The following is a 27,503-nucleotide window of genomic DNA, read 5'->3' as shown; positions in this document are numbered from 1 at the left end:
CCTTGAAAATACCAAAAGAGAGAACACTTCCACCTTTTCCAACATCTAAAACAAAACATACTCTCAATATTCGAGAAGACGTCTCTCTGTTACATAATATCCCACAGAAAAATTTCTTAAGATTGGATCTGTACGAAGATTTAGAAATAATCAAAGAAAACAAAGAAGTCCTAACCGACATCTGTCTGTCCATCGTAATTTTCAACCCTACATCGCCAACTTTTTGCATAACCCATATCTTATACATACTTTGTTTTCAACCTTCTTTGCTTTGACAGCCAAATCTTCATCTACATTATGTTAACTCTAACCCAATCGTCGACAAGTTACAACGTTATACTTTTCATTCTACCTCATTACTTATTGTCTTCAACTATCCACACATATTATAATATCTCACTTCCATTATGCTTCGCCCTTCGCCAATTTAATCTAAACCCTCTCAACCACCTCTATTTCTTTAATAACAACTTCTGATTTTTAGTCCAATCGCCCATCTTCTTCAGATGGCTTTCATAATTAATCTACACTTGACAACCCTCATCCTTACTCTTCAGTTATTCACAACCTCGACACTATTACGTTATACCCCTTTTTCACATTCTATCCTAATTAAATACTTACTAAATTCACCTAAGGTCCATTCGTCCATGGTCAAATCAAAGAATAGAATTCCTTTATTTAACTCTATTCTCCACCCCTCCCCTAACAGTTGTGGATGATCGAGATCGCCAAATCCAATATTGCGTAGTAATGCAAGAATTATGTAATCAAAATCCCAGCTTCATTCGTCAAATCCTTTTTTCTGGTGAAGCAACCTTCTGTTTAAAGATGAAACAGTGAATGGGCATAGCTGTAGATATTTGATTAAATAGAATTTTGTCATTGAATGAGTGATGCATAATACATTCAGCACCCTCAAAAAGTGAATGTATGGGCAGGGATAGTCGAGGATAGGATTATAGGTTCTTTTGTCTTCGATGAGCCTCTCAGGGGAAAAGATACGTTGATTTTTAAAAAATGAACTTACCTATACCAACACTTACAGATATCTTTCCAATTGAGATTGATAGTTATTTTCCAAATTAAAAGATATGGTTTCAGCAAGACCAGGTGTCGTACTTTCTGTTCGTACTTATTTAGAAAGGAGTTTTCCTAGGAGATGGATTAAGGTAGAAGAGGAACAATAGAGTGGCCTCCACGATCTTCAGATCTTACACCACTTGATTTTTTCATGAAAAGTTTACATCGATCGACCACAAGATTAACAAATTCGAAAAACTCCAGAAATGATCCAAAATGTTCAAGAATATTGTCGTCGTCGGTTTAATTACTGCCAAGAGGCAGGTAGTTGACAATTTAAACTTTTAATTTAAGCGGAAAGCAATTTTTATTTGTCAAATGCATTTTTTTTTGTTTGTTGGAATGAATTGATTCCAAAATTTTGCCGTTCACTGTATACTCTTTTCTTGGCCTAAAATTTATTTAGGACTAATAACTTTGCCCTCTTTTGTATGTCCTAAGATACTTCTTTAGAATATGAATATTATGTTATTGTTAGAATATGTTTTTATTTTATTTTATGTGTAATTATTAAAGTATAGAATTATATAAAAGATAATAAGTCACTATACACTTATTAAATACAGTGGAACCTCGATAAGTCGGATTAATCGGGACCGCGGCCAATCCGGGTTATCGAAAATCCGGGTTAGCCGGAGAATTTGGTAGAAATTAAAAAAAAATACGGTATACTTACAGATAAACTCCGTTATAATTGAAATACGACTGTACTATACACAATACAGTCACAATCGGAACGATGTTATGTTATTTAAGAACAGTGGAGACTAAGACCATTGTTTAAAAAAGAATTTTTTAAATAGTCTTTTAGTCTTTTTTAAACAATGCTAAGACAGTTTGAAATAAATAAAGGAATAACAGGTGCCTGTTGTTTCCGATAATCCGAGAAAATGGACGTCGCTCTGGCGCCGTGTGCCATGAGTCATTTTTACTATCGTATAGTTCAAATTACACAAATACCCATTATCTCTCAAATATTATATTACATACATTTTTATTGTTGAAGTGTTTGTCTGATGAAAATCGGTCCGGGTTAGCCGAACTTCCGGGTTATCGGGGGCCGACTTATCGGGGTTCCACTGTACTTTTATTTTAACGATAATTATACAATTACAATTTAGCATAGCATAGGCGCAAAATTTGCTTGCAATGCTTTTTAAATGCATTCATTTTTTTCAAATCCTGAAAAAACTAATCAATATTTTTGAAAAATTTTAGCTCAGATTGAAAGGGCCGAAAGTCCTTTAGAATAAACAAAAGGTTTCTTTCGAATAAAATATTTGAAATTAAAAATTACACTCAATTTTCTCTTTGTTTTCACCCCTGTAACTTATTGAAATAAACATTAGGTATAGAGGTTTTCAGTTCTGTCTCAGTACCTAATAATGTAATCTTTTATTCAGCGTTTAAATTTTTCAAAAACACTAATTAGTTTTCTCAGGATTCGAAAAAAAATAATACATTTAAAAAGCATTGCAAGCAAATTTTGTGTCCACTTAAATCAATGAAGCTTCAGCATTTAATATATTTTCTAAAACTTTAGCCTCGTTTTATACTGCTTTTTTAATATCGTTTTCAATACGTTGAAGATTTTTGTTAATTCAACCTTGATACAAAATTTTTGTATCAAGCTCAAGAAACTTAAGAAGCCATAAGTTACATTTTAATAGTAGTTCAGTATCAATCTTATAATGTCTTTAATTCCTAACCTAAATTATATTTTCTCTAGATCTTGAACTGTGTCTAACAATTTTAAATTTTTCGTTTCCTGTAAAAGCAAAACTAGTAGCGCCTGTAGCAAAGTTATAGAAGTCAATATAATAAGAGGTAATGCTGCTTCCTTTTCTTCTAGTGTAATTATAAAAGGTGCGAACATTGATCCTACTCTTGAAAACATAAGACATATACCAACTCCGGCATTTCGTAAAACTGTAGGGTATAGTTCACCTGTAAATAGATATAGAGCTGGCGTTGACACCTAAAATGTAGAATGGTTTATAAGTAAAATTAAACAACAAATAACAAAAAATAGGTATAATTTGGGAGTACTAAACACGAACCGAACAAACAAAATACCATCAGTAGTAGAGGAGTCGACTAATAAAAAACAGAAAGTCCAAATACTTAGCAAGGAAACAAAGACCTAATAAAAACGAGACAACAAACAAAACAAGTTTATACAAAACTGCAGAGCTGAAGAGATAATAGACTAAAATTAACCAAAACAATTAAGAAAAGTGTAATGGAGATATACGTAGGTAAAAAATAACAAATTTAAATGAACCATTACAAGAGAACAGAGGTATACGAGATTAAAAGACGAAATGGCCAATGCTGGAAATAAATGAAGAAAGAAATTGAAGACCGAAACTTATTAATAATCAGAATGAAGAACACATTTATCATCTCAATCCATTAGATTGTGACTTTCACTTGGTCTATTCAATTAATCCTCTATATGCGTTCCTATTTCTAGCTTTCGTTCTCCAGTTTACAGTTTAGAGTTTACTCAAATCTTTCTGTACTTGGTCCATATACTTCGTCCGTATTTTTGGTCGTTCGCCTCTTGGATCGCTTTCTCACCATTTGTTGTTGAGTTATGATTCTTGTTGGTTCAGAAGTTTCCATGCTCTCCGTATGGTCTATCTACACAACCGGATGTATGTCAAACGACTTTTCTTTTAAACATTGCCAGTTCTGATTCGTCTGATATGATATTGTATACTTAGGTTTGTGATCTATAGATGAGCGCTGGATTTGGATTTCTAGACTTTGGACTTCTAACAGAAATCAGCAAAACAGATACGGACTAGCTCTTAACATAAAGAAGACCAAATTTATGACAATGACAATTAGTAAAAAACCAATAGGTACTAAACGCTCAACTTACAATCAACCAACAAAATATCGAAAGAGTTGAGCAATATACATATCTGGGCACGAATTTAAATAGCCAATGGGACCACTCAACAGAAATTAAACAGCGAATAATAAAAGCGAAAGTAGCCATAGGCGCCCATACCCATGGTCAAGGGGGGGCGTGCCCCCCTAGCTTTTCGGGAAAGAACAAAAAATTAAATGTGTACGCGCCTACGAGCAATGGTCTAAATTTTTTAAAGAAAAAAATAGTACGTCACTGAGATATTTCGAATTAAAAATTATTTTTAAATTTTACGTCTAATTTATGATAAATAACCTTTCTTCCCTTTTTTTCATATGATGCACCGTTTTTATACAGAAAAATAAAATATCTTGGCGCATATTTTCCATTTCTTAATACATCATCAAGAACTATCTAATATAATAATACTAAACTAGAACAATAACAGAAAATATTACTAATACCATTTCAACTAGGTACAAAGCTGCAAGAAATGTTTAAAATGTTTTCATAAATAAAGCAAAACCATAAAAACAAAACACTCCCGAAGTGCACATGGACACCGAAAACAGTTTTTCGTGTTTTTTGAAAAAGTGCTTTTTTGACTTAACTCTCTTTAGATCTAGGTGTGCGATATGGTAAAAATTAGCAAAGATAATCTAACTGCTAACCTGCTAAAGAGAATAACTCTGTGAGGTTCAGCATATGAACAACTACATTATACTTTTAAATGTGATATATCTATTAACGTAAAAGAAGAGCCTTTAATCAGTGTGACCTACTCGCTCTTATATATGGTGCAGAGACACTTAAAGACATCTGCAAGACTGACGACATAAAGAGGATATTTACCAACTGGATGGCAATAGCGCAAACGAGATCTTAATGGAAGTTTTCAGAGGAGGGCAATGTTAAGCAGTTTATTACTATGAGCTGATGATGATATGGTAATTTGGATGGCTTACCAAAGTTATGACTGGTTTTACCAAAATTTATTTCTAGTCCATTCTTGGTAGCGTATCTTTCTATGCAGAAGAATGACGCCAGTATTTGTTGGTGGATGCGACCTATGATATTTGTGTCATCTGCATATGCCATAATTGTTACGCTTTTGTTTACCATTGTGCCCCTTAAGTTTATTTGAGTCCCTTACAATGTATTACAGGTTCAGATTAAATAGAATTCAAGACAGTGCGTCTCATTGTCTGAGGCCGGTGTATGTAGTCATTCTATAATGTCACCTAAAATATTTAATAGTGTCATTTGCGAGTCATGTGTTTTAGGTTTTTTCGTCTATTGAGATATATAATTCTTCTGATAATGCCTACTTAAAAATAGCTTTTCTGTAGGTAGCAATAGTGTCAACGACACGCATCCCTGTCTGAGTTCTTTTTTAACATCTACATTTTCCGTTTCGACGTTTTTGTTGCCTTCTGATTCCCACTCCAGTACAGATTAATTATGATACGTATATTTCGACCGTCCGAATTTTTTTCCTCAAATACAACTGAAATTTTGTTCTCTAGTATATAGAAGTGGATCTAGGTTTCATGAACAGTGTACGCCAAAAATTCCAACGATTGCGCTTAATGTCCATACATTTCTGCATGTTTTTAGCCCATGGTCAGCAAACGGGGCACACATCGGCATGATATTTTTTTCATATTAAAAGAAAATTTGTTCAAAATATGACTACTTATGTAGTAGGTACTCTCATTACTAATTCTTTTGACATCTATCAATTCAAGCACCTTCCTTTTATCATCAGCTAAAACCATTTCATTTTCTTCAAAAATACCGAAAAAAGATCAAGAAAATAAATATAAAGAATAAATATGAAAAATAAGACAGTAAAAAAGGTAAGACAGAAAAGAAAAATAGATGGAAAAGAAAGAAATTCAGAAAACAAATAAGAAAGCCATCAATAGCAACGGAGAGAAAAGCAGTGGCACAGGCTGATTGACGATGCAGAAACATAAAACAGATCCCTAAAAAGTTATCAGTTATCATAAAAAGATAGTAGCAGAGGAGATTTAAAAAATGAATAAGCTGAATGAAGTAAATGAATGAATAAAAAATGAAAAAATACCAGTGGAGTTCACTTTTGTAAAATTTTTTAGTAAAATTATTGATGCTATTAATTCGAAATATCATATCTCAAAACAAACTTACCGATATACCGATTATTCCAAAACCAGACAGTACTACTCGCAGCCAATCATTATCAAAATATCCTTTTGGTGTAAGGGAAATGAATAAGAAGCAACTGGCTGTAAACAAGTAAGAACTGGCTATGGTCCATCTTCTTCCGTATTTACCAACTAAAAAGATGCATGCGATGGTTCCAGGTAGAGCAACTAATCCACTGGTAGCAACAGTTAAGAAAATATTCGTGCCAATTTGTCCTAAGTATTGTGAAAATGCATAGAAGGTTATGCCCGAAAACATCCTAAAAAAAATGAAATTTACCAGTAGCTTAAAAATTATAAATATAACTTTTACGAGATATAATTAATTTGAAATGATTACGAGAAATGAAAGTGTTACTGGAGTAAGATCATAACCAAGTAGGTCCCCAAAGAAGACTCAAGTAGTATACACACAATCAGAATTAAATAGTTTATACAATTATTTAGAAATTAATTGTACCTCTAATTTGGATTGTGATTACCTGACCCTCTTTGCTAAGAGATAAATCATTTCATCTACTTATAGTCACCCCAAATACTGTGGCTGCTGGGAATACTGCACATCCTTCAGAATCATCGTTTTTATGTTACATTATAATCCAGGAAGGTCCGCTGGAGAAGTCAGAGAAATGGTCTGTCTCAATGAAGCATACTTGCACCTCTTCTCTATAATATTTACACTAAAGTCTTGCTAGATCACTTTGATACGAAGCGCTTTTTTGATGCTGATCATTCAACTGTTGCTACACAGAAGAGACATTTTAAAGACGTAGAAACCAGACTTTTGACTGCGCTAGAGTACTACAAAAATAATCGCCAAGACCCAGCCCCAAGAAAACTCAAGTCTGCGCATTTTATCTGAACAACCGTCATGCGAGGAAAGAGCTAAATATAACATGGCTAGGAGCACTATTAGAGAACTGTATAGATCCAGAGTACTTAAGGGTAAAATTGGACCGCTCTCTCAAAGGTCACTGCGAAGACACAATGGCAAAAATATCCCTAAGATAAATCATAATACTCAAGCTGACTGAAACAAGTTGGGGAGCTTAGCCAAGTGAGCTAAGAACATCAGCTATAACTTTGTGCTTCTCTGCAGCAGAATATTCAGCTCCAGATTGGAAAATTCCTGTTCGAACACGATGCTCCGAAGGCTGGAGTACTGCTGGAGTATTGTCATCCCTACTGTAGAACACATACACAGCTGATGTTCCAGGAACACCCGGAACTCTACTCAGCATATATACAAACGGCCATTTTAAAGCGGCGAAACATATAAACCTGGATGTAGCCCTGAGAAATCTGCAAATAATGCAATAGAATAGAAGACTGGTATGTCTAATAGAGAATAGCAATAAATCCAGACAAGACCCAAGCGGTTATCTTTAAAAATAGAAGAGATAGCCCAGAAGAATAACTACATAGACCCATCAAATGAAAATCAAAACCAAATACCTACCTAGGAGTCACATTCGTTGAAGGTCTAACATTTACACCACATGTAAACGCAACAGTCCAAAAGACAGAAGCAGCAAGAGTGACCATCAGAGGACTCACAGGAATTCATAGAACTCAGACTAATAAACAGCATCATATTCCCTACAATCACATATGAATCGCTTGCATGGGGACACACGTGCTTACAGAAAAAAGGTACAAGCAGCCCACAACAAATGCTTTCAATAAATAAATAAAGTGCTCAAATACGTAGGTGAACTTTTACTGTTCAGAGTGATTTCAGTTCATAAGTTCTGTAGAAAGCTCACTGCAGATAATGGAAGAAAAAGTCAGGGAAAATTAGCTGATCTTGAAAATCACCCAATCCAGATCCTGAGAGAGACATTAGGATATGATTTTTCTTTTCTATAGATGAAAATACAAAAGACCAAAGCAACAAATAATAGCAAATGCTTAAGAGGATCGGTACGTATTTTCGGCTGCAATGCTATTCAAATGGGGATTCATTTTTTTCGAATCCTGAGAAAACTAATACGTATTTTTGAAAAATTTAAACGCAGAATGAAAGATTACGTTATTAGCGAGGGCCGAAAGTCCCTGAGAACTTCTATAATGTTTATTTTAATAAGTTACAGGGGTAAAAAACTAAGAAAAAATTTAGTGTGATTTTTAATTTCAAATATCTCATTCAAAATAAACTTTTTATTTATTCTAAGGGACTTTCTGCCCTCGGTAATAATTTAGTCTTTCATTCTGCCTTTAAAATTTTCAAAAATATTTATTGGTTTTTTCAGGATTCGAAAAAAATGAACACAATGCCGTGGCAATATTTTCCAAATCTATCTTTGTCTTACAACGCACTCAGCCGAATATAATTATTGTCAGTCAGACACTGACAATCAGTGACAATTTTAAATATTTGACATTGCATCGGGAATATTTTGAAAAATTTATTAAATATTATTGATATAATATACTGTATTTGATAAATAATTGATTTAAGACGTGAACTTAATAAAAAGTTATTTATTGTGTATTATTTGTGGAAGATCCAAGCAGAGAATACATCAGGATAATGTGATCCAAGTATTTTGTTGTTAAAGATGTTCAAAATTGTAAGCGTTCCATAACAATATATTATTAAAAAATCACTTTAACACTTTTCCTCTTTTCTCGATTGAGTATTAGTTTTTGTTGTTAAAATAAATTATTACAATCACTGAATACATAGTTAGTGAAAAAATTATCACATTTATTAACTGAATTAATAATTTGCAATTATAAAAATAGCAGTTATCCAAGAACATTCAAAAGCCATCTCTTTAAATTAATGATGACATTTTCAAGTAGAATGATATTCTAGTAATGTTTACATATCCATACCAGTGTGAGTTTTACTACACGTAATTTGCCGTGTAAAGACAGATAAAGTAGGGATACACGTAAAATATTTGCGAATTATGTACCCATAGCCTTAAACAAACAATAAGGTGACAAAGACCACGTAGCTTTATCTGAACAATCCATGAAGTTAAAATTGCAATAAGATAAACACCCAGAGTCAAACATTAGGAAGATAAATAGGTTTAGGTACCCCCTCCAATGGAATATAATAACAAACAAAAACCGACCTCGACCAACCAAAATAAACGAACAAAAACACAAAAAATATTACTTAAAAAAATAAAAAAAAACCGGGACGGACGGGACAAAATTCCCGAGCGCCGAGTTGCCGAACTAAACCCAGTTCGGAGCGGGGACTCTGCACTCGGTCAAGTAAAAGCACAATGATGATGTGTCGATTAAGATGACAGGAGAATTAAAACGACTCACGTTCACCAGCCTAACTAGGCGAAGTATTTCGTGTGGGAGTCCTTGTACCGAGGACTCCCATATGGCAAGCATTTTGTCAATTTGTAGCCTCTGACTGGAGCAAGGTGGAGTGGTTCTTGATTTACTCAAGTCAATCACCCGCACCCCAATGAATTGCAACACCTGTGTGTCATTTAATAAGGCGTGTGCATGTCTCACATGCTGGATTCGATTCTATGGCTTGTTTGTATATCCTACGTTCATCATCATCATAATTATCATCAACAATTTGTACGCGTCAACTGCTGGATATAGGTCTCCCTTAGCTCTTTCCATCTATATATGTGCGGTTTGTATCCAGTTACTAACAACACGCTGAAGATCGTCGGTTCATCTTGTTGGTGGGCGTCCTCTGCCCCGTAGTGCTTCTTGTCGTGGCGCGATTCTTTCTATAGCGCCTGTCATTTTTGTTCTACGACGTATCTCTTCGTTTGGGATTTAGTCTCTCAGGGAGACACCCGGCATCTAGCGCTCCGTATCCCCCTGAGTTACGCGAATCTTATTTTATGAGTGTCTCCTGAGTTATCCACAATTAACCGCATGATCTTTGGTTTATCTATTACTGCTCGAAATAGTCATTTATTTACCTAATTGAAGAAGTCATTGAAAAATATAGAAGGATAACATACATTTAAAAGTAAAATTTGTTTACCAATTCAAACATAGCAACGTATTCCTTTTTTTCAATTCTCCACTAGAAAAAATCCCACCTATGGGTGATTTTGGTACTCGCAAAAAATTTATATTAGACAGTTCTGTTACGTAAGTTTGAAATTCTTTTTGATCTATATTGTATTGTTCAGCTATCTTTTTTATAGTTAATATAGCTTCAGTTCTTCTGCCAGTTGCTAAAAGCCATCTCGGAGATTCTTGTATGTACCTGAAATACAGAAAAATATTTTATGATATAGGAGATTTTTTTACATACATAGTTACACTGCGCATCAGAGAAAAAAATCCACAAAATTTAAGAAATTTTTGATTTTTTTATCTTTTCTTATTTATAATCAAATTAAATCTATTGTGTATTGACTCAGAGACTCTTGTAGTACGTAATCCGATATTATCATTGGTGACAAATAATAGAAAACAAAGAGAAATTTGAGAAAATAATAAATGTATGAAAAATTTTCGATGTACCATTACAGTTACAATTATAACAATAATTGAATTATAGAGTCAAGAAAAGGCAAGTATTACTCGTTTCAATAATGTTTGTTGCCACCATAATTCTGGATACCACTCATCATTCGATTTGGCATAAAAGTGATCCTGTTTTGGATGTTATTTTGGAGAAAGTGGCTCATCCGTCAATTAGATCCGTTCTCAGATCTTCACATGATGTTGGTACAGGTATATGACGTCGTACATACCTTTTGAGAAGGCTACTTATTTGTTCCGTAGGAGTAATATCTGGACTTTGAGCAGGCCAGTCCATTTTTGGAATACCAACATCTACAACATACTGTGTTACAATCCTTGTCGTGTGTGATCTCGCATTATCTTGCATTAGCAGAAATCCATTACCAATAAACTCAGCATATGATATCTCACGATGTTGTAGGATCTTCGTTATGTATCGGTGTGCTGTTAATGTGCCCTTCTCAATAACGACGAGATCCGTGTCTGCTTAAATAAAAATCCCTGCCTAAAATATTATTAAGTCACAACCAAAAGCAACCCGGTGTGACCAAGTGACCGAGTGCAAGCAGCATAACGTTCTCAAGCCCTTCTGTAGACCTTATTTTGACCACCTTGAACATAAATTGATATTCTACACTTATCCATAACAACTAATACGGACATTATCAAATAAACGTCAAATTGAAAGGCAGTTTATTTAGAAGTTCTCCTAAAAATTATTAATTTTTAAGGTTTTTTCTTAACTTTTTGAGTATAGGGCTTTTCATCGATTGTCATTTGTTTCGAGCTTCTGTCATATGTTGTATAATCTGTGTATAATATTAATATACACGGATTATACGAGATATGACAGAAGCTCGAAACAAATGACTGTGAATGAAAAGCCCTATTACGAGTAGTATAAAGAAGTACTAAACCAGTGATTTGTAAGAAAGTGTGAAATTTCGCGCCTAGAAGTTAAATTTCAGAAAATAAATAATATCGAAGGTATACCACCCGAACCTCCAGATAGAGGTAAATTTTATGTAAAAGTGGAAGGAGATAGGATGATGGAATATGAGGAATTAAATAAAAATAACAATAGGGTAAATAATAAGGTAACAAACAAACAAAACCAAACAAGTAGCACTATTGAGGTAAGTAACAAATTTAGTTCCAATAACGATGAAACTTTGACAAATTTAAATCAAACAGATAAGTCAGGTAAGCAAAATTTAAATAAAGTAATAAATTTAAGATTAAAACATAGATATCAATTTGGAGATAATGCACCCTATATAGTACACATAGAAAATAAAAACGGCAACATTGGTAGATTACACAGGATCGGCACGGCCCGTTTGATTTTAAATTCAGTACCTGAAATTGAAAATAATATCACACAAATTACAGTAACTGGTAGAAATAAAATCAAGGTAGAACTAAATAATTTTTCTAGTGCTAATAAATTAATTGATTCTGAAATTCTAAAAAGCAAAGAGTATGAGGCATATATTCCAACGTTTTTTACTCAAAAGAAAGGTGTTATAAAATTGGTAGATAAAGAGATAGAAGATAATGATTTATTATCATTAATTAAACCTAGATTTGGAATTAAATTCGAAGTATTACATGTAAAAAGAATTATGCGGAAAGTGATTCAAGATAATGGTAATACTATTTATGTAAAAACAGGAACCGTAATTGTCACTTTTAAAGGTCGGTATATACCAAAAAATGTAATAATAGAAAAAATTATATACGAGGTGGAAAATTATACACCCAGAATAATCCAATGTTTAAAGTGTTTGAGATTTGGGCATATAAGTGCCCAATGTAGAGGAAAAGATAGATGTGAAAGATGCGGCGAAGAACACAACAAAGCTAATTGTTTCAATCCGAATAATTTACTTTGTGTATTGTGCAAAGGAAAACACAGCGCTACTGACAAGGGAGCAGATTGTACTAATAGCTCTTTTATTAGATGTTGAAGCAGCATACGACAACGTTAATTTAAATATACTATATAACAAAATGATACAAATGGGTCTACCAGAATGTTTCTGTCAAAAAATAATAAAATTGTATGACTGTAGAAAAATTTATATATCGGTAAATAATAACACATTTGGTCCAAGACTAGCGATGGGTGGTTTACCTCAAGGAGGAATATTAAGCCCTTTGTTATATTTAATTTACACTTCTGATATAAAAAAAATTTAAACTCAACAAAAATTTTACAATTTGCAGATGATATAGTTATTTATCAAGAAAATTTTAAAATAGAAAATTCAGTCAAATTCATTGAAGAAGGAGATAAACATATTAAAATATGGAGTGAATTACATGGACTAAATATATCTGATTCCAAAACCAAATTATGTATTTTTACAAGAAAATGAAAAGAAATACCTAATCACATCTTAATAAACAATATCTCCCATCCAGTACAAAGTTATGTTAAATAACATAACATAACTTTGTACTGGATGGGAGATATTGTTTATTAAGATGTGATTAGGTATTTCTTTTCATTTTCTTGTAAAAATACATAATTTGGTTTTGGAATCAGATATATTTAGTCCATGTAATTCACTCCATATTTTAATATGTTTATCTCCTTCTTCAATTTGAGTATTACTCTGGATATACAGCTTCTCTGGAAAGAACATATAGACCATATAGTTAAAAAACAGAAAGAGGAATAAACCTTCTTCGATTCGTATCACACTTACGTTGGGGAGCAGATCCATATATTTCTTTGTTGTTATTTAAAAATAATATAAGAGCTATATTCGACTACGGATCAATATTATACAGTGACGCATCACAGTGTCATTTTAATAAAATAGACAAAATCATTAATAAATCCCTTAGATTGTGTATAGGAGCCCTAAGAAGTACACCGATAAATAATCTACAAGTTGAATTCTGTGAAATGCCGATGGATATAAGACGAAAAAAACTTGGCATCAGCCTTTTAGTTAGATTGTATGAAAAAAAGGCAAATTTAATTTCCAAAATACATCAACTATTTTTAGCAGACTTGACAGAAAAATATTGGAAGTAGATTTATATTCAAAAATGACAATATATGATAAACAACTTTATAAATATGACATAAACCCAAATTATAATATTGACTTTAATACCATGGAACAAGTTAAGGTATACTTTTTAAGGGACTATAGCAATTTGGGTCTATCTTTAAGAAAATTAGTGTTTATCTCCGACAGTTCACAAATGTTCAAAGATTGTTGTATGGTATATACAGATGCATCAAAAAATATTGAAGGTGTGGGATGTGCCTATTGGGATAGCAGTAATAAAATTAGTAAAATGTTCAAACTAAATTCTATTATGAGTATATACACAGCTGAATTAATAGCGATAATGGAAGCACTAAAATATTTATCTAATATAAATCATTCAACGTTTATAATTTATAGTGACAGTAAAAGTTCTCTAAGTAAAATTAGTGCTATAAATCCTAAATCAAAAGTGAACTACATTGAATTATTTATAATAAATAAAATTAAAGAACTTCAGCAACAAGGAAAGTCTGTTAAGTTAGCATGGGTTAAAAGCCACTGTGGAATAACTGGAAATGAAATGGTAGATGAATTGGCTAAAAACGCGGTGACAAAAGGAGTATTAACACATTATCTTTGTACGTCTAGAGATATTGAATCAGATTTATTCAAAGAGCTTAAGAAAGAATGGAAAGAAAGGTATAGTATTCACAGGCACATGTAAGTATGCGTCTTTTGTGAACAGCAGTAATGGTCACGTTACTGTATTTGCAAGCTGCCAAACCTATTACCCAGTTAACCTTTGTCGAACAGCAAAATTCTGATTACTTGGGTATGCTGAATAAAGCTTTGGAGCGTTCTAGCAGTTTGCGTTTGGTTTAGGAATGCAGCAATACTGAGAACCCAATATTCTCTCACTGTTATCTTTTTTTACACCTGTGCCGGGTCACTTTTGATGAGATCCTGTCTCAAGAAATCGTTGGTAAGTTGTTTGCACAATTGGACGACTACCATTCAATTGCCTTGCTATATTCCTTTGGCTTTCTCCATTATCCAGCAATGTAACAATCTAAACAGACTTTCGATATTTTTGCATCGATATTAACAAATACAATTCACTGTAAGGAGACCAGTACGACCCCAAGATATCTCAGAAACTCTTTAGAATACTACAATACAACACATTTATTAAAACAATCAATTCCGCGAAGCTTTGTTAATTCGTAAATAATTAGTTCTGAGAATTTTATGATTTAACAGGTTTTGTGAATTTATAGGTATATAGTATCTACAAAATATAAATTTTTTTTAAATTTCGTGGATGCGAATTTGATCACTGAAAGCGATTCAAAAATGTTTTAAGCATCACAATAAAAAATATATCTGTACTTTTGACGGTATATATCTGACGGTAAACTGTCGCGACTCCACTAGTTGTCAACATCCAAGAGACTTTTACTTTCAAAATCGATTTTTGTTTTTCTTACGTAAAAATGTTCCTTAGTATGGTAGAAATATTGTCCTAAAATTTTATTAAGAAATTTGAAGTAGAAACGAAGTTATAGCTTCATTTCTAACGGTACCTACACGAGCCAAAACTGGTTTGTGTACAATATGGCGCACGATGCCTCACTTGTATACCTGCAACTCGACAGTGGCTTTCTAAAACGTATAAGGGAAGCAGGTGTTTTACATTATTGAAATTGATCAAAAATCGTTTTGAAAACCGGAAAAAATGCCAGGATCTGGTGGTTATTTAAATGTATTTAATTTGGCAAATTGCTTCAAAAAAATTTTGAGGCAAATGTGTGGTAGAGATAGCCTCCTGGATAGCAGCCTGTTCCTTTAATGAAGGAACTAAAATCAGCATCACAGTAATGGATCATTGGGAATAAGAAATTGAGAAGTAGCAACCAGCAACCTGTTGGTCGGAAAATATCGACGAAGCTCATATTGTGCTAGCCAAAAGAAGCAGCTAGATATCAAACTTACAATATCTGTCTTACAATAAATAACACCGAATCAGTGGAATAATACAATTATTATAGTTACACATACAAAAATATATCAAACCTTGGGAACTATTGGCTCATAAGCTTGTTCTCACATGTATACTAATCTGCCACTAGAATTATTACCAGACGAATAAATTCCAAGCTGTGTCGACACTAACCAGATGAACAGGCAGGATTTAGTCAAGATATGGTACACATGATCACCTACAAATCCTAAAGAACCTTATAGAGAAAACTATTCTCCCTAATATTTGTAGACCATGAGAAAATGTTTGATACATAAAATAATAAACAAGAAATTTCAAAAAATTTTCTTCTTCTTAAGGTGCCGAGACCGCAAATCGATCGTTAGCTCTCATGTTGCCCAGCATATTAACAATCATTGTCTTATTTACAGCCGCACGAAATAGTTCAGTGCTAGTTTTTCTAAACCATTGGCGTAGGTTTTTAAGCCAAGAAGTTGTACGGCGGCCCAGTCTTCTTTTTCCCATTATTTTGCCTTGCATGACATGGTGATGTATGTCATATTTTTCTGGGTGACGCATTATATGACCAAAGTATTCCAATTTACGCCTTTTAACCGTGTTCACTACTTCACAACTTTTACTCAAACGTTGCAAAACCCTTTCGTTTGTGACCCTTTCTACTAGAGATGTATCAAGTCAAACTAGTTTGATTTTATTCAACAAACTTGACTTGACTTGAAAACCAAACTTCTTTTGTAAAAAAGTTTGACTTGACTTGAATTTGATATCTTTAGGTTTGACTTGAAATCAAACTTCTTCAAACAGTTTGAAGTTTGAATATCATGTTGCGCAATGTGTATATTTCCAATTCTAAATAAGAGCGTACCGACTTTTGTTTTGACTTATTTGAGTAGGTCTGTACTCTTACTCTGTACTCTGCTACTCCTCAAATTAGTTTGTAGTTCATATTAGGAAGTCTATGCTTAGCTTGTTTATTACGTTCGTGTTGAAGTGTGTGCTTTGTCAAAACATAATATCTCAACCTGAATATTTTTCGGCTCAGAATAAGTACCGGAACAAATTGAGTCTGATTTTGAAGGTATTCCCACTGCAAAAATGAAAAGAAAAAAATCTTTAATCGAAGCAGAATTAATTAAGATACTGATTAATAAATATAGGTATTGATTTATTTGATGTTGCGGCAGGTGATTTCAAAACAATGAAAATTGCAAAGTACACAGAGTTGGGCAAATTTCTGTATATGAGTATTTGAAATACAAAATACAAAAATACTCTTGCGCTTGTATTTTAAATACAAAATACAAAATAGAATTTTGAAAATACTTTCAAGATACAAATACCTACTTCCTGACGAATTTTATTCAATAGAAAGCAAAGCAGTTGCGGATCTAGACATTTGCCTTGGGAGGGGAAATTTGGTTTAGGGGGGAACTTCCAATGAAACACCAACCAAAAGACATAAGAAAGATAAACCCAAACTACATAAAAGACATAAATAATAACTTATACCGGGTGGTGAATTGGAAAGCGGGCCATAGGAAACTCAATGTAAAATTCTAAGCTGTTAAATTCCTGCTTCCCTAATTATTTTACATCAAAAGTCATCAGAAACTATTTGTAGAGAATTGAATTCTCTATTGAAAACAACTGTTAATATTGTTCTATGAACAATAATTATTCAAAATTTTGTAAAAATATAATACAATTTTCAGAGTAATACGCCAAAGCTAGGCCACACACAATACAATAATGTGTATAAGATTGCATTTGTTGACAATGAATTTATTATATTAACAATTAGAACTGTCAATTTTTTTAATTATTTTATCATTTTTTGTTTAAAACACAATAAAGTTGATAAGATACCCTTAGTTAAGGAGAAAATATTAATAATAAAGATATTTTCTTCAGTCAATAATGTGCTCACTGTCAGTTAAATAGTAACGTGTGGCCTAACATACCCACACATACCTACTGCGGTAAATACATTATATTTTTCAAAATTTTGGAATGTGTTTAAATCGTAGAACAATTGTAACTTCTGTTTTTAATACAGATTTCAATCCTCTACAAATAACTTCTCATGACTTTTGATGTAACATAATTAGGGAAGCAGGAATTCAACAGTTTAGAATTTTACATTGAGTTTCCTATGGCCCGTTTTCCGATTTACCACCCGGTATGTAAGTATTAAGTTCCCTCAATTTTTCTAACTAGCGTGTTTATTGGGTTGAATTTGTCTGTATGTGGTTTAAGTTTCAGTAAGGTAATATATTTGTATGTTTCAACAATTTTTTTCTTTAATTTTGAACCTTGTTAGGGGGAAATTTCCCCTTTTTCCCTCCCCGTAGATCCGGCGCTATTACAAAGAGGTTACAATCTGGTGTTCTTTATTAAGACTTTTTTGGAGGTTAACCTCCTTAAAAACAAAAAAACCGAAAATGAAAAAGTTATTTGTTTGAATAAAATGTTATTTTAAATTATACATTACACATACATTCTAACACATTGATCGCCGTCGACTTTTTATCTAAAATGATTAAAAAAATTTTTTAATCTTAGGTTCATTATATTCCGAAAGGGAGCGTTCAAGTAGGTATTACGTAACGCGATTTTTGAAGATTTTTGACCCCCTTTCCCCACCTACGTAACGCACTGTAATGGGCATTTAACTATTACGTAACGCAATTTTTTAAGATTTTTGACCCCCCCCCAACTTGCGTTACGTAATACTTGAACGGTCCCAAATGTAAATTTCAATTGATTTTTCAATCTTTCTAGTTTTTTTTAGACAAAAACCCATATTTTAAGTATGCGGTCACTGTAATTTTTTCTTTCGTAGCGCCGGGTGGGGCAGGGCGGATCATCTGGCCAGCAGCCACATGTTTCTGACGACGAAAATGCAAGAAGTGGATAATAGAACTATTAGTTCATGCTGTGATTTATAGCTTTATTGCTTTATTAGTAAATATCTACACAGTCATAAACTACATTGCTGGAATCAGGTTTATGAGCCCTACTCCCCTAATTCTTAAGTAACCGCCGCAAAGAGGTGATTCATCCTAACAGATTTACAGGACATCAAAAGGTGTATTTTCAATTTTAAAGTATTTTCAAAATACTATTTCGATTATTTGAATTACAAAATACTTTCGCCTCTGGCGTTTCAAATACAAAATACATTAGTGTATTTTAAATAGTATTTGAAATACAATGTATTTCAAATACGACCAACTCTGAAAGTGCATACTTGTGTTATGTAAAAATAAAGAACAGCCTTATAAAATTACAAATAGTGAACTAATTCTTTAAAACAACATTGCAAAGTCGCAAAAATTCATTAAACCTACTCTATCAAAAATATAATATTTTGTTGTTCCTTCATTAATTTTTGTTAAAGTAGATTACGCTTGGTATGATAAAAAAACCGTTCAACGAATTCTTTTTTTTTAATCTAATAACGCTCAAATAAAAATATAAAAAGTGATATCGATAAAACTAAACTTGCCAGCAAGCAATTCTAAGCGTATTTACAGGAATCATTTTCAAGAATTTTAGGACCCTTTTTTGAGTATAATCGCTCCCTGTATCAAGTTACTTTTATATGGCACTCATTGTATTATTAATTTTCTTATCTTAATTGGCAACTACATATCTCTACTAAATAAATTATTTTTCAAACTCTTTCAAACTAGTTTGACAAACAGTTTGAATTTTCAAACCTGTACGATTGACCAGTTTGACTTGACTTGAATTATTTGTCAGAAGGATTGACTTGAGTTTGACTTGAAATTAAGTCAAACTCAAGTCAAGTTCAAACATTCAAGTCAAACTTGTGCAACTCTACTTTCTACCCAACTGATCTTCAGAATACGGCGGTAGACCTACACCTCAAATGCTTCTAGGTTCTTCAAAAGCGATTCTGTCAGGGTCCATACTTCAACCTCGTAAAGTAGTACTGGGAATATATAACATCAAACCATTCTTATGCGAAGTTCCAAATTGAGATCATGACTGCAACGGATTTTCTTAAATTTCATAAAACTTTTCTTGCTTTGGAAATTCTACTTTTTATTGCTATACTAGGTCCAGCTTTCATTAATATGAGTACCCAGATATACAAGATAACTTACGCGTTCAATTGAGTCATTACCAATTGTTACATTATAGTTAGGTGTTACTATTTACGGTTGCATATTTACTAATAACCATAAACTTTGTTTTTCTTACGTTGAGTTTGAGTCCATATATCGCACAGATTGCCACCATTCGGTTCAATAACGCTTGAAGATGTTCAGTTGATCCTGTGACTAACCAGGTATCATCTGCGTATCTGATATTGTTCATAAAGACGTCATTAATGATTATGTTTATACATAATCAGATTTCAAAAAACACTTACCAATAATATAGAATAAATAGAGTACACCAAACCGAAAGAATAAAATGTAGATATCTCCAATCTCTTACAAAATAAGCAACGACAGCCATTATAGTGTTTCCAAAACCAAATGGTATCTGGTATAGAATTGGTATTACAGTTCTCCATCTATCTTCAACTGCTTCCATGCACATTACAAAGGATGTAACCATCGTGCCACCATTAGTTATTGCCACCAAACTTCGAAGAAAGATAAATAGCCAGTAGTACGGAGCAAAGGAAGCAGCGATGCCAAATAGCGCTTGAAAAGTTATGCATAGCATTATTATCGGTTTTCTTCCATATTGGTCTGCCAGAATTCCAAATAAAATGTTCCCTAAAAAAAATGGTTATTTAAATAGTGGCAATTGTGGTTAAATCAAATTCTAGAAGAGACCAGTCGGCATGTATCGGCATGTACCATCTGTTCTTCGAATTTAAGGTCTTCATTTCCGCCACGGAAGAGACTGGCAACGATCATCTGACCTATTGCAACTTTCTTGTGTTTATGCCTTCCATTATCTAAAGTCTCTTATTCATTCTTCTCATGAATTCGTTTATTGTTATTGTTGTGGAATGTTCTGTTCATTCTATCTGCAGAATTCTCCTATGTATCCGAATTAGAATGGTATAATTCCTTAAGCAAAGAGTGACCCATGCTATTTAAATGCATTAATTTTTTTCGAGTCATGAGAAAATTTAAACACAGAATGAAAGATTACATTATTAACGAGGGCCGAAAGTCCCTGAAAACTTCTGTAATATTTATTTGACTAAGTTACAGTGGTCAAAAAAAAAGAGAAAATTTAGTGTGATTTTTGATTTCAAATATCTCATTCAAAAGAAACTTTTTGTTTATTCTAAGGGAATTTCTCGGTAATAATGTATCTTTCATTCTTCGTTTAAATTTTTGAAAAATAATTATTAGTTTTCTCAGGTTTCGAAAAAAAATGAATGCATTTAAATAGCATTGGCCCAAGATTTTTCGCCTATTCCCTTAAGGTTCAGAATCTACGCTTCCATTCCGTAGGTAGAGTATTGTAACATTTTGCTACCATAAATACCAAGTTCTGTTTAAAGTCTCTTGTATAAAAACTACCTTTCTAGTTCTTAACAGTGGCGGCTCGTGGCCTTAGAGACAGGGTCGGCGAGGTCTTTTTGTCTCCACATATAGGTATACCATCTAATTAAAACGCTTAAATCATCATAGGAGATTTTTTTGTTTGGTTTACTTGACATTCTCTCTTGTTTCATGGTGTTTTGACAATATGTTTTGATTCTTCTGAGACAAGAGAAATCCCGTTCATTTAAAGCAGAAGTTGGTGGTAATAAGAGAATTGATGATCAGTTTGTTGTAACGAATTGCAGTACTTACTATATAAAATTACACATATTTTGTAACTTATCCAACTTTCTGAAAATATTTGGATCAGCGTAATTTTTAAATAATTTGTAATAATAAATATCTTGAAAATTCTTTGGCGAAGGTAACTTTTAAATTTTGAATCGTCAAAGAGGTCAAAAATTTGCAAATCTTCAAAATTCGAAAAACGAGTATCTATTTGCATAATACATAGTAGGTATCCAAAATTTCAAATTATACTCGTTTTTCGAGATATGTATCATACCTGTGTATTTTTTGGGGTGGTTCGGAAATATCAAGCGAACCCAAATCGTCACTGCGTATATATTGGAAACCACTATTATTACGAAAATCTTTGAGATTTTGCACCAGTTTTCTTATTCTATCTTTGGAATAATGTCAGTTGACTGATTTTGAACAACAATGAATATCAAATCGGTTTGGGCAAACACTTTCTTAAAAATATTTAAAATAATATTAAAAGAGTAATCCTTTAATAAAGTTCTCAAACCGATTGCTTCACGGATCAAGATATCACATCACAACTTTCAAAATCGTCACCTTCGATAATAAATTAAAAAAACTTCCAAAAGCTGTTCACGAAAATCTGCTACAGTGGAAACTAACCGAGGTTTAAAATTTCATCGCGTCTGACAAACTGTTTGTATTTTTTTCGAAACAAATTTTTCTAAGTAGTCCGTTTGGGCGAGCTAGTGGCAAGAAAAGACGATATTCTTTAATTTTTTTACACGTATCTATCCTGCAAAACTAAATTCATTCTATTCCCATGACAGTGAGTAAATAAAGCTTTTGTTGCAATAGCTTTAACTTTTGCCTGGAGACCGTTCAATTCACCAGACATCACGGCATCGCCGTCATAATTTATTTTTGATATCAAAAAATTTTAATCTGTTCTTTAAAACACCAAAAACATATTCTGTCTTACTGCTTTTACTCACGTCTGTAAAACCTAAAAACCTCTCATAAATATTACCACGTAACGCGTATCGGACAACAGTTGATAATTATTGTAAATGACATGATAATCAGAAGTTCCATCTACTTCTAGCGAAAAGCAAATGGTTTTCTGAATCTCAGATCCAATAACGTTATTAAAAATGTAACTAATTGATTATATTAGTTCATTCTGTACTGTTTTAGACATGCCGCTAAATATCTTAGAATCAAAAAGTAAATTAGAAAATCCAAATCGTATTTCTTAAACAATTTTATTAGTTATAATTATTTATAATTATATGATATAACGATTATACGATATTATATATCTATAAATAAATGGTAATTTCTGACAACTTAAAAAAATTACAATATCAGACGTAAAACGGCGTGATTATTTTTTACAATTTCTGCCGATGCTTCCAAATGAAACCGGCAGATTGAAATGTGCCGTGCCGTACCTGCCGCTTAATGCATACTTAGCACGGGCGTAGCCAGGGGGGGTTTTGGGGGTTCAAACCCTCCCCGAAAAGTTAAGATATTAACATATTTCAAATTTTTATTATGAATATAAAGGTTATTTTATGTAGTTTTAGTCGTTTTACTTTTTTGAACCCCCTCCGAAACTAAAACCTGGCTACGCCTGTGATACTTAGTATATGCATACTTGTATTTCTCGTTGAGTTTTACGTGTAAATCGTCAAGCTACGGATGAGCTGGTGTCGGCTAGCCGAACAGTCAGATGAATGGCTCGGATCATTCATTTTTTGAAAACTCTCTTATGCGCAGGAATCACTTAACGCTCGGATTGGTCGAATTCTTTTAAAAACTATGAATAAAATTTAGTCTGTATTATCTGACAGTTTTTTTTATTTCATAGATACAAAAAAAACATAAACTCTGATTAAATTGAATATTAAAAAAATCTATAATATATATGTGTGGGTCGGCACTGCCGACCCCGCCGACCCTAACCGGCCGCCACTGGTTCTTAAATATTATTAATGATTTATCTATTCGCATTGTAATTTCTTGAAGTTGGAGTATTTTTTGTGGTCCTGATTAAAAATTAGTAAAATGGGCAAAAAGGATACAGCAACATGCATATTCTTCGAAAATGCAGAGAATACAGTCGAAAGTGTTGTTTCTGACTCAAGTACAATTGTGTCAATTTGTCAATGCGAAAAATACCTAAAAGAGGTCTTTTTAGAGCCTGACCAGAGAAAAAGGCTTTCCATAACGGATAATAGGCTGTCTTTGAACACTAGGTCCGCTAGACTAAATATATGTACCCTATACAAACGACCACCCTCAAAAATATACAATCTATAATCAATCAATCTATAATTATTACAAATAAGAAACGAACCGTAGATATATTCCATATAGACCATTCATCATCATCCAGCCTTCTTCTATGTTAAAGTTGAACATAGGCCAACTCTAATTTATTCTAGTCCTGTAGGTCTTGACCCTCCTGCAGCCAATTTCCAGCGACTATTTTGACGTCCTCCATCCATCATGAAGATGTTCTACCTCTGTTTTTTCTCAGTTCTCAGTTATCAGCCATGTTATGGGTTCTATGATTCATAGAACCATGATATCTCTGACGTCTGTCCTGCTTATTTCCCCGATTCTAACCCTGTCTCTGAAAGTCAGTCCAAGTAAGTACCGTTTTATTATTCTTTGGCCCACTCTGAGTTTGATTGTTGTGGCCTGCTTAAGTTAAGCTGTGGATAAGCAAAGTGTTTCGGTGCCGTAACACTTTGCTTATCCACAGCACGAAACACACACTCGTTAAACTTCTTCTTTTTTAAATAATTTCTAATGTTGCTCTTAAAGATTAGTGATGAGCAAGAGTGGTCTTGGTCTTGCGGTCTTGGTATTGGTCTTGCAGCAAGACCAAGACCAAGACCAAGACCGCCTTTTGGTTGCAAGACCAAGACCAAGACCAAGCTTGCAAGAACAAGACCAAGACCAAGACCGAACCTTGCAAGACCACGCAAGACCAAGACCAACCTGCAAGGCTCTTGCACTTTTTTGAGAAAAATTGGTTTTTATTATTTAACCTTTTTTTTAGTTCAATAATATATACTGACATTGTGAGAAACCTTAAACAATATCGAATTTTTAAAATATATAATATTTTGGTTATATTTTTAAGTCGTTTTGATTAAGTCAAACGGTTTGCATTTTCTCAACCTTCAAAGTGTCCAGAAGGCAAGTTTTCAAACGGCGACAGTTCAAGGACAATTGAAATTACTTGTAAGACAAAAAATGTAATTATAGATAGGGTAATCCATTTAAAAAATGCAATTAAAAACGGTTTTTATGTACCAGTAGTTTTCGCTTTTTTGTCTAATAAAAATACTGACACTTATTTAAATTCTTTTCGCATAATCGAGGAAAAATGTAGGTCGTTAAATTTAAAATTAATACAAAAAATTTCATAATAGATTTTGAAAAGGGATTCACAATGCTGTGAAAGCATTGTGGCCTGAATAAAAAATAACAGGTTGTCGATTGTAATGTGTCAAGCTTGCTATCGCAAAATCCAAAGTTTAGTTTCAGTTTTTGAATATAATGACAAAAATTCTGATACTGGGAAATTTTTAAAATTATTTTTTGGATTAATTTTTTACAATCAACGAAAGTTGGAAGTTGAATTATTTGTGAAAATCCCGGATGACAAACGCGTAAAGAATTTTACTTATTTCATAGTTGAAAACTATTTGGAAGAATCTAGGTTTTCCCCAGAAAGGGCCAGTACTACAAATAGTATGTGCCGCACTTGAAACGCATGGGCATCATTTCAGTGTGTTTTAAATTCTAGTTTTTACTACCCACATCCGAATATTTCCAACTTTTTAAATGTCATAATGGGCATTCAATCCAAAAATATGTGAAAATAAAAAGTGCGAATAACTCGTGTTACGAGAGCAATGTAGTTTAAATAAAATTAAAGAACTGCAAGATAACAAATTACAGAATTACATTAGGTTTAGTTATTATGTTATAGTATTAGGTCTATAAATAGGTAAGGTAAATATGTACATATTTACTAAAAAGTATTTTTTAGTTAATTTATAAAAAAGTTAATTATATTAAATAATGATTAAATAGAGTAAAAAATATTTCATTTTTGTGTTCTCTTAAAAAAATTTAATTTATGTTCTTAAATTTGACCCTCGTAGGATAAATACTACAGTGTTCGAGTGAAAGGAGCAGATCATTATCTGTTAACAACTATAAACCGTTTATCCCTTTTCGTAAAATCCGTGAATTGAAGGTCCCCGACCATTTGTGGCACCTTTAAGAAGCTCTTTTTCTTTAACATTTTATTAAAATACAGGGGCAATAAACAATAATCCAGACTCAAGACGTGGTCGGAAGGCAGGCGGCAGGTATCGATAGCATGCAAAACACAACGTGACACAACCGAAGGCCGGCAATTGCAACAAGGGTTGTAAATGCTGGTTTTTCCTACTGATAAACATTACCATTATAAAAATATACTCTAATCTCTTTATATAGAGAGAAACAATTAGGTCATTAGGTGAATGTATAATGTTAAAATTGGTATCCGTTTGAAACTACATTCTACATTCTGTTAAAATTTTAAAGCAAAAAATATAGTTTCATTCTTCACATCTTTATTTATTTCAATGTACATTTTATTCGAAATTGTTTGGCTCAAATTATTACTACCAAAAAAGCAAGACCAGCAAGACTCTTGCAGCAAGACCAAGACCAAGAACAAGCTTGCAAGAACAAGACCAAGACCAAGACTAACCTGGTCTTGGTCTTGTTCTTGTTTTGCTCATCACTATTGAATATGTCTTTTCTCTATATGCAGCCCATGCTAAAGTGATTCTTCTTTGCAGTTCAGTGGTTTGCTTTTCCCTGTAAATTTGGATTTCATGATCTAAGTATTTACATTTATCGACTAATGTTTTTTCGTTGCAGCACACTTTTGAATTCTCGTTTGGTATCAGATTTGTCATGTATTGTGTCTTTCCAAAATTTATTTTCAAACCAACTTCCTACAGGCGGAATCTAACTCAGTAAGCATAGTTCCAATCTAATATTATCCGATCCTCCAATATCTACCATTATTCTTCTTCTTCTTGATGTGCCTATCCGTAACGTATGTTGGCGATCATCATTTTAAACTTTATCTTATTTGCAGCAGCGCGGAAAAGCTGCACAGATGTTGTGTTGAACCAGGTTCTGAGGTTCTTCAATCGGGATATTCTTCTTTTTGTGACATAATTATGTCACCCGACTGTTTTCAGCTCCTGGCCTATTTATTATAATTTAACAGACCCTTTTTGTTTGCTGAATTTGATTTATTTGTTTGTGAATGCTTTTAAAAAGGAGGACCTTTAAGTCAACTAAAATTAAACATCAGTGCCTAAAATATCATGGAAAAGTCAGTTTTGTAACATTCCTCATGGATCCCGCTTTCCAAATATTTTTCGTTGCAGGATGGCTTCTAAGATGGCATATCTGGATTCATTTCGCATAATAGGTCCGAAGTATTGTACTTTCGAGATTTGCTACCATTATTGTATTTTATTATTTATTCTACATATAATTCTAACTTACCTATCAGAACACCCAGCATCAGTGTCGCTTGTGACAAATCTATCAGTCGTTCCCTTCCGCAAATTAGGTCCCATTCTGATATAATTGTTGAAGCGAACATTGAGTTATTGTAGCTGTACCCAAATTTACAAGGAATCGTTTCATTACTCTCTAACTCGACCATTTTGCAAGATCCTCTGTTGAGACTTTCCTACAAAGAACTTTTTTTGGATATTTTGTTACAATAATAAAATAGTATTTCGTCCATCTTAATAAAGATGGACGAAAAACGTTGTATATTAGAGACCACGCGAATATACGAGATAGTAGTAGAGGAAGAACACAAAAATATAGCTAGACGGCATCAAAGCAAAAGTGGGGAGAAACTGGCACCAAATATGTATCACAAAATAGAGAAGAGTGGCGACCTTTTTGTCCAGAACTGGAAGCAAACAGGCTGAAGAAGAAAAATAATTTTCTTATTAAGTAGACTTTAACCAAAAAATCGAAGGGTACTAAATTATAATTCTTAGAAAT

General features: G+C 33.0%; 1 protein-coding gene across 1 annotated transcript; it reads right to left on the bottom strand.

The window, feature by feature from the left end:
* Nucleotides 1-1,620: 1,620 nt before the first annotated feature.
* Nucleotides 1,621-27,173, bottom strand: LOC114324532 (organic cation transporter-like protein). Its single transcript, XM_028272393.2, has 5 exons — nt 26,988-27,173; nt 20,042-20,396; nt 10,136-10,363; nt 6,137-6,413; nt 1,621-3,061 (listed from the first exon to the last, which is right to left on the bottom strand). Exons 1-5 carry the CDS (start codon nt 27,148-27,150, stop codon nt 2,798-2,800), a joined length of 1,287 nt encoding a protein of 428 aa, XP_028128194.2. The 5' UTR covers nt 27,151-27,173; the 3' UTR covers nt 1,621-2,797.
* Nucleotides 27,174-27,503: the final 330 nt, after the last annotated feature.

Source organism: Diabrotica virgifera, chromosome 6 (genome assembly GCF_917563875.1).
Source record: "Diabrotica virgifera virgifera chromosome 6, PGI_DIABVI_V3a".
Taxonomy (NCBI): domain Eukaryota; kingdom Metazoa; phylum Arthropoda; class Insecta; order Coleoptera; family Chrysomelidae; genus Diabrotica; species Diabrotica virgifera.
Note: the sequence above shows the minus strand (reverse complement) of the source record. Positions and strands in the feature narration are given on the sequence as shown.

Coding starts and splice junctions, on each gene's coding strand:
- LOC114324532 (XM_028272393.2), bottom strand. CDS start 27,150: ATGGTCGAGTTAGAGAGTAATGAAACGATTCCTTGTAAATTTGGGTAC. Junction 20,397..26,987: donor GATGCTGGGTGTTCTGATAG/GTAAGTTAGAAT, acceptor CATTTTTTTTAG/GGAACATTTTATTTGGAATT. Junction 10,364..20,041: donor CTATTTATTCTATATTATTG/GTAAGTGTTTTT, acceptor TCTGTATTTCAG/GTACATACAAGAATCTCCGA.